General features: G+C 33.6%; 2 protein-coding genes across 2 annotated transcripts; both read left to right on the forward strand.

Moving 5' to 3' along the window:
- The first annotated feature begins 1045 nt into the window (after positions 1–1045).
- LOC119190077 lies at positions 1046–3990 on the forward strand. Its single transcript, XM_037441129.1, has 4 exons — positions 1046–1065; positions 1176–1435; positions 1666–1878; positions 3665–3990. The coding sequence occupies exons 1-4, from the start codon at positions 1046–1048 to the stop codon at positions 3958–3960; spliced, it is 789 nt and encodes a 262-aa protein (XP_037297026.1). The 3' UTR covers positions 3961–3990.
- A 123-nt stretch (positions 3991–4113) lies between these two features.
- Positions 4114–8107, forward strand: LOC115445047 (retinoid-inducible serine carboxypeptidase). Its single transcript, XM_030171133.2, has 8 exons — positions 4114–4484; positions 4572–4825; positions 4916–5015; positions 5100–5230; positions 5607–5717; positions 6052–6373; positions 6586–6663; positions 7248–8107. Exons 1-8 carry the CDS (start codon positions 4421–4423, stop codon positions 7451–7453), a joined length of 1266 nt encoding a protein of 421 aa, XP_030026993.1. The 5' UTR covers positions 4114–4420; the 3' UTR covers positions 7454–8107.
- The last annotated feature ends 474 nt before the right edge of the window (positions 8108–8581 follow it).

Below are 8581 nucleotides of genomic sequence, written 5' to 3' on the forward strand. Positions count from 1 at the left end.
AACTTTCTTTTTACAGACCACTTTCAAAATTGAATGGTTACGGTGGACCTCCTTTTAGGTTTTGCGGAGAAAGTGCATTACAGGGCGTCTTATAGTAATTAATTAACGTATTGTATCAAATTTCATAGGCATTTAAAACAATAAAAATCAAAGCAGAATCTGACCGGGAATTCAAATTCTAGGTAGATTCCCTCTACTTTGTATATTGGTATTAGTGGCATTTATATGGAATATTTATTGGAGGGGTCATGCTATCGACTTTTAGATCAGTCCACATTTTAGAGTATTAGATACAGAAACTACAATTTGTGTATTTTTTTCTACAAATAACAATAAACTTGAGGAGTCATCGTCACTTATTTGTTTTCGATGCGATCCTAATTCAATCAAACGAATTAGCCCGTATTCACCTACTGCTGGGTATAAGCCTCCAATCGCGCCACTCTTTCCGATCCAATGCGAGCTTTACATACTGTTTGCCGGGATACTTTACGATATCATGTGACCATCGGGCTTATAGCCTGACTTTAAATCTTTGACTCTTCCGTGAGTACCTTTCGGTGACTCCTCTGATTAACTTTATTAAATAAGTTGTAGGTGTTTATGACTTCAATGCGATCAATTATAATTTATATATTTTGGCGAAAGTACCGGTTACAGTTCGTGAATATTTATGGGTTTCTATAAAAAAATACGTATCAAATACATAATAAAGGAAGCCCTAATCGTGAAAAAAATAGAGACTTTTAAATAGATATTAATTAAAATATACCTGTCCTTGTTTTTTAAAATTTGGAAATACCACGGATCTGATCGAAATGGTTGGTTAAGCCGACCATTTCCACCGTAAAAGGAACTTTTATTGCTCAAACACAAACTCATTTCACTTGCGTGGGTGACGCTGAGTAGTAGTAGCAATGATGGCCTGCAGACTAGTCAGATATTTTTTAGACTTCTTAGCGGAAAGTTAAAAATGTTGACAATAACAAATAATTCGTTCGAGTAGTTAAATATAGAGAAGCAAAGAATTTATTGTTGATGGAAAATGGATCTAACTTATGTAATGTTGGTAGGTAGGACCTATCTTGGTATTAATTTTTTTGTTCTTTGATTTAAGAGACTCATGAAATTATGTTGAAGTTATAAAACCTGTAATAACTGTTGTTTATTTTCAGATTATTTTATTTTTTCGTGTCATTGGAAGCTATCACTGTTAGTCCACTGTGTCCAACTAATAAGATAGCGCCTCGACGAAGAACTGTGACATGGGATAGAAGTGAAAGTCGGACGTTTGGCGCGTTCTATGACTTACTTACTCCTGGCAGTCCACAGAGTAACTCACAGTTAAATGATTTGCAAGAAAAGCCCCAGGAAGATGAATCTGACAATGAATGTGGTGAGATTGAAGATTACGACGAAAATGATCTTAGTTCAAGTAAGTCTTTCATACTTAAAAAATGTTTTTTACGTTAATTCACCGTCTAGGTACTTTAAGTACCTATATAAATTGTCAATGTTTCTTTGATTCCAGTTTTTTTCATTAAAAGTGTTTATAAAGTTTATTTAATGGAGATTAGGGTTTAAATAATAATGAGTACCTACCTAAGTTATTTTAGTATTTTGTTCTGAAAGGTAAATAAGTGAAATGATAATTTATTTTCACAGTTACAAATCAATCTCAAAGGAGACAAGGATCGTCTATCAAGAGTAATTTCTTCGACAAATTTTTTAATAGGCCACCTTACTACGGACCGAATAATAGGCCTCCCTCAATATTTCAACCCCTAAGACCAAACGCACCATCACGACCGCCATTTTGGAGCGGAGGAACCTTCGGCAATAATAACTACCGTCCGCCATTAGCACAGAAACCGTCAGGTGAATATTTAATATATTACTCAACATACTGTGTTATATACCTTCGTCCTATAGGTATTATAATATTTTCAGGGAAGGAAAATGTTCGCACCCAGTTTATAGAATTCAATATTGTTACCTTACATTTACTTGTCAGATACGTAGAAATAGTCCATTGAAAAATTATATTTGGGGTTGCGTTTTTAGAGGACGCAATTTTATTTTTTTGAAGTGTAGGGGGGTCAGTGTAAAGCTAAAACCAAGTTTGTGGGGTCGCCACCCTTGTCCCACGGCCGCCATCTTGAAAATAGAGGTTGAAATGGTTTTTACGATGTATCTCTTAAACTATTTATCCTATAACTATTTACCCCCCTACACTTCAAAAAAATAAAATTGCGTCCTCTAAAAAACGCAAGGTAAGGCCTAAAAAATGTAACATTTCAATGGACTAAAATACAAATTAAATATAATACAATAGAGTTATTTAAAAAACGAATCATATATAATTTGAAATCAATTTTTTGTTTTTTCCTTGAATGGGTATGGTTTCGACCGACTGTTCTCCCTCTGAAAGTTCAACTGACATTGAATGTGCCCGCGCTACTATTTTGTGTTGATTTATTCAAAGCACGTTGACTTAATTTTATTAATCACTAGTTGACCCGACAGACGTTGTCCTGTCTTAACTATGAATTTGCAGCGCGCATTCTGTCAATCGCTGAAATAAACTTTTCTTATTTCGCTTAACTTACTTAGTTTATTCTTTCATAAGATCCTTCTCATGACAATAACAAACACAAAAAAAAAATATTGTGAAATCGGTCCAGCCGTTCACGCGTGATGGCGTGACCAAGGGAAATAGGGATTAATTTTTATATATATAGATTGAATACATATTGACTGCCTCGGTGGCGTAGTTCTACTGCGTCGGCGATAGGACGCGGCTCTGAAGTCGTGGATTTGAATTCCGGTCGGGTGATTTTGATTTTCTGATTATTATCAGCCTGGATTCAGAAATTTGTGGCCGATATTGCGATAAGCTCGCCCACTATCACACCATAGGACGCAACATACAGGCGAAATGTAGGTTCCCTTACGTCTGCCTACCCATTCCGGGTTAAAAGCGTGATGTAAGCGAATTCACATTACACACATGCAATTGTGACGGTGGTTTGCTGTTATAATTCCTCGGGTGATCGTCACGGCACCATGGAATTTGATTCATTAACGCTTAGGGGATATTGACTTACCTCCTTTTTAATAATTAATTATTTTGTTCATTCAAGACGATTGTTTTTGGAATTGAATAAATTTTAGTCCGGTGAAAACATAATTTTTATAACACCTACTTAGATTAGTTTGGATTATCGGATTAGGTACCTACTCAGTATTTGTCAGATTTGAGTAGTAGGTATAATATTTATTTTTTCTTGGAAATGATTTTTAGCACTGCGTTTCCAGCAGTTAGTATGAAATAAAAATAAACAGAATTTTGCTAAGTTCTAAAGGCATGGGCCAGGAGGCTCTAAAATCAAATGTATGTTTTATGTTAACCTACTCTCAATAACTTCTTAACTACCAATTAGAAATGTTGGCGGTATTCGCAAAAGATAAGAGTACAAATAATTCAAAAGCAAAGTTTTAGATTGAGGAACCTGTTTATAACTAAATTTAGTTACGCAATGTCGGCCATTGCACTGGAGTGTCAAGTATGGACTTTTGCATGTGGGACGAGCATGTATTTGAATTCTAATTAAAAAACTATTATTATTCTAATTAAAAATTTATTATTCATTCTCGTCCATAGATTACGTGAAGCCCGTGCATGAAAATAGTCAACAAGAGTCTCCGGTTTATAGCCCGGATGTAGTTGGTGGTGTTCTTGGAAATATTGTGGGGTTCACGCCTGTGAGACCCACCAAAAGGCCTGATAGTGGAGATGTCCGTCGGAGGCCGAAATATTACACAAGTTACACGACGTTTCCTCCAACGACTGTACACCAATATATCAACGAACCACCAAGTCGTGAACTTCCAAGACCCAGAAGGCTAAATACAAATAGTATATTTGGTTCATTTATTGATTTGTTGTTTAAAAAATAAAGTTTTACTAATTAATTTATTTTTATTACATTTCCCGCACCTACAACTAAAAAGTATAAAATCAAAAGGCTTACCACGTTTTTGACCTTCCATTGTCTGTTTCGTAACAATAGAGAAGATATACACAGGATGATTGAATATCAAGGCATAACCTTTGAGACTAAAACATTTTGTCATAACATTTTACGCAAACGCTAGGGCTAGTCCTCTTGTGTTATTCGAGATAGCTTAGTTTAAATGATCCACCCACATTCTATTATATTCCCTATTGCAAGCGCGTGACAGAATATGAATATAGGGTCATATTCACCATGTTTTGTTGATTTACCTCGTTAATGTAGTAGAGGTAAATAGGTGTTATGATATCATCATACAGTGTTGGTTTAATTGTGGTTAATCGCTTTAGAGAGGTGGCAAAGCTCACATGTGAATTTCGGAAGTGACTAACTGGTAATTTAAAATGTTTACAATATTCGTTTTGGTGATATCTGCGATGCGTGTTACGGGAGAATTTTTGCCTGAAGGTAGATTTTTAAACCCGTTCAATCAGTCCATTAAAGTGTGTATCTAAGATAATAATTTATGTGTTATAATAAACGTTGTTATTTTAGAACTAAACCCGTACATACAAGCTTTAAAAGCGTATCCATTGGCGCGTCAATACAGCCACGGATATTTGGAAACGCGTCCAGGAGCGCACTTCTTCTATTGGTTTTATTACGCAGATGGTAAAAAAATAGAATCAAATCAAAAACCTTTAATAATATGGATCCAGGGTGGCCCGGGGTTTGCTGCGAGCGGTGTAGGTAATTTCGGCGAATTTGGACCTTTAAATATGGATTTAGAACCACGCAATCATACATGGGTAAGCCAGTGCTGTGTTTAAATTATTACTTTAAATTATTATTTATTTATGATTAAGTAAACGCTAAGCAAACGATAATCTTTAATTTAGATGAAAGGCAGGAATGTGCTCCTCATTGATCATCCTGCGGGTGTTGGTTTTAGTTATGTCACTAATAAGACTCTACTCGCTACCTCAGACAGAGATGTGGGTGAGTATTTCATTGCGTTATATTATTTAAAATCTTTATTATTTTAATGTTTTAAGTTTAAGTCGAATGATGATTGTTTTTCAGCCTTAGACTTGTGCCGAGCTATAAAATTGTTTTTTAAAAGACACAAACAGTACCGAAAAACGCCCACATATTTAATTGGTCAAAGCTACGGTGGTAAAATTGTTCCCAGATTGGGATTATATTTACACACAGTAGGTACATTTTTATATTATTAATTTATTGTGTATAATTTGTTATAAACACATACATAAAAATAAGTATTATACGTCAATCCTGGTTCTTGCTCAAGGTAGAGCGAGATTATCTCCCGGCGCCAAAGTCGACACTTTCGTATCATATTGTACCTATGGCAATTCATGTTAATAAAATAATAGGAAAGTAGGTAATATTTTTTGTATTCGGCAATTTCGTAGCTTATTGTTTTCGGCCACCTTGGGCGGCCGGTCATGGCGCTCTACTCCAGGGGCGACGTTGTATAACCAAGGAATGTGGTCCCAAGAGATAAGTAATAAGCAGATATGCACCTAGTTGAGTATAAAATAACATTTTCATATTATTTCTTTTAAGGCAATTAAGAAAAAAGGTTTAAAGATTAACTTTAAAGGTATTGCTATTGGCGGAGGTTGGGTGAATCCGAAAGAAAGCACTTTGAGTCAACCGGATTTTTTATATTTCATGGTAAGTTCCTTTAAGATAATAATTATAAATAATACACAATTGAAATCAACATTAAATTTTATAAGTGGATATGACACGTCAGAGGAAGATTTAGGGTGGGGTAAACAGGGAATTTGTGTCGGGTCTCACGATATACGAGGGGCTCGTACGATAATTGACACAGCTTTCCATGCAGGGCTATAGGAGATCCTAAAGCAGCATTAGTGTACAGGAGGCATGTTCCTAACAAAAACGTAACAACAAATTGTAAACTATATTTCTCCCTCAGAGCCTCGCATTGGTAGGTTATAATACTTACGCTCCATTTTCGTAAGTATTTTTCTTTGTATTTCAGGGCTTTATCGACCGGGATATATATTTGACAACTACTAAATTAGTACAAAAGTTGGCACAATCAATAGAGACACATAATTATTTTTCCGCTGGTGCTTTAGATACTCTTATATTTACAACGTTTAATGAAGAAGGGGAGATAAATTTTAATAATCTGAAAACGCCGAGTCCTTATCCAGCGTTAACAAAACTAAACTCCGTTATGAATTTATACGTGAAACCTACTTTATTTAAAGTAAATCAAACATTGAAATGGAAATATTTATCGACCGACGCTTACTACAGTTTAAAATCAAATTTTTTAATGCCTTCGACTTCGTTCTGTAAGTAAAATTTTTAAGTAGCTACATCATCCCTATCTACAAAGTTATTATCTCAATTTTTGTTATTAAAGTATCTAAAGAGCTTTAATAACAAAAATATTTCTGTTTAGTTCTAGTACTAGTCAGTTTCTGTACCTATCTATCCGTATTTGAAATAAAAACATTCAAAACACTTTTGTTATTATACTTCTATAATAAATATTATTTTTCAGTGGAAAGACTATTAAATCAAACCAATTTGAAAATTGTCGTGTACAACGGAAACTTGGATGCGGTTGCTCCATTGGCAGGTAATGTTCAATTATTTTCACATCTTATAATATTGATAGTATTAAAACAATAACTAAGCGAACCGTAGTAGGTTCCTATTTACACTAAACATTTTCTAGTTTTTTTTTTTGTAAACATTTCGATGAACTTATTAGCTGATACTCTACCAATACCAAGGTAGATTATAAGTTAATAATATAAGTTTGGGTTTCGGGGAAGATAGCCTTTTGTTCCACAATCTTTTAAGACCTTTAGTGCAAATATCAGTTGTACTTAAAAGAAGTCGACTGCTCCAGGATTAATTCCTATAAAAAATTCTGATTTGTTTGATTGGGCTAAAACCTGGAAACTCCCATGATGGTCGACTCTATTGCATACACTCTGAAGTAAAAATCGTATTCTAAGTAGTCTGGTCGGTATTTTGTACCATTAACAAGGCTCTGGTTAAATAATATTGCTAAAAGAACTGCAGCAAAATGTCAATAACTGATACAAACGAATAATAATAACTATATGTAGGCATATAGTATGTATCATGAACAAAAAAATGAAAGGTTTTCTATGTGTTTATAGCTAAAATATTTTTTCTTATATTTTTTTACAGCTGCATCTAATTGGGTTCATAAGCTGAATTGGCATGGGGCGAAAGAATTTAATAATGTTAAAAGAAATCGTATTGCCGGCGAAAGAAATGGTTTTTACAAAGAAGTGGGCCAGCTTAGTTTTTGGTCAGTGTTCGAGGCTGGACATTGGGTGCCCGAAGAAAATCCTGAAGCGATGGAGCAGATATTGACATATTTTACCAAATGAGACGCAATCACAACTATCTCATATAATTATGGACCCAGAGTATTGGAATTATATCTAAAATGAGGATAGAGGTAGTCAGTGCTATTTAAAAAAAGAAAATTTATGTGTTAATTGGCTTTGGAATTAGATGGATGGATAAGTTATCACATTATTTTTATGTTTGAAATTCAGTTTCTTCATAACACCACCTACACTTAAGTTTGTTTTAGAGAACTATAACTAAACAAATTAAGACAATACCAGTAAATATGAATTGTTAACTAAAGCCTATTGTAATCATTAACAAATATTATATTATATAAGGCCCACCGAATTTTATACTCGAATTCCATTTATTATATGCTATTATGATTAAGTATATGATAACCAAAATATCTAACTACTTGATTTCATTTTTTTATATATTCTTAATTTTTTTTTATCGAGGTACTCAAATTTATTTATTTGTAATTTAATGTCGCCAATAAAACAGTAAAATTAAAATGTTGAAGTAATATTATTTATATTATTTGATTAAGATAACGCATTCATTATTATTATTACAAACAGCATAATACATCTATAATATAATAAAAGTCATACAAATTAATACATATTGACAACAGCGGTATCGGTATATCATACAATGCATTGCACACACATTAATTAACTCAAACAGCACATTCAGATAGTACGTATGTATATGTGCTTGTGTTTGGCCACAGATTTGTTACTCTTTATTATATTTTGTAACTCTTACTTATATAGTAGACAAAGCTTGATAAAATAGTTATCGTGGCTTAGTTCATTTTATTTTTAACGGTTTTATTTGCAATTAAATCTATTTTCAAATAATTTACAATTCTGATTAATATAAATCATTGCACTCAGTATATTTGACATTTTTGATCAGTGCATTTCCCTGTTGCCATAACAAGCCTGGTTACAAAAAGTTATGTTAAGTTAAGTGGAGAGAAATATGAAAATACAGTAAAAAAACATTAATAGACCAGTTTATACATTATTGCATAAATTCAGCAGAATTGGCAATTAAATGCTGTCACAATTTTCTGTTGGTCACACTGACGGGGCTGCATCGTCGGTGGTTGGTCATTATATTAATAACAATTTGTTTCATTACTCCAACGC

This window comes from Manduca sexta, chromosome 21 (assembly GCF_014839805.1).
Source record: "Manduca sexta isolate Smith_Timp_Sample1 chromosome 21, JHU_Msex_v1.0, whole genome shotgun sequence".
NCBI classification, from domain to species: Eukaryota; Metazoa; Arthropoda; class Insecta; order Lepidoptera; family Sphingidae; genus Manduca; species Manduca sexta.

What these genes read in the sequence shown, in the direction of transcription:
- LOC119190077 (XM_037441129.1), top strand. Translation starts at nt 1,046, where the DNA reads ATGGATCTAACTTATGTAAT. An exon ending in CGAAAATGATCTTAGTTCAA is followed by an intron (nt 1,436 to 1,665) that starts GTAAGTCTTTCA and finishes TTATTTTCACAG; the next exon opens with TTACAAATCAATCTCAAAGG. An exon ending in ATTAGCACAGAAACCGTCAG is followed by an intron (nt 1,879 to 3,664) that starts GTGAATATTTAA and finishes TCTCGTCCATAG; the next exon opens with ATTACGTGAAGCCCGTGCAT.
- LOC115445047 (XM_030171133.2), top strand. Translation starts at nt 4,421, where the DNA reads ATGTTTACAATATTCGTTTTGGTGATATCTGCGATGCGTGTTACGGGA. An exon ending in AACCACGCAATCATACATGG is followed by an intron (nt 4,826 to 4,915) that starts GTAAGCCAGTGC and finishes TCTTTAATTTAG; the next exon opens with ATGAAAGGCAGGAATGTGCT. An exon ending in CGGATTTTTTATATTTCATG is followed by an intron (nt 5,718 to 6,051) that starts GTAAGTTCCTTT and finishes TTTGTATTTCAG; the next exon opens with GGCTTTATCGACCGGGATAT.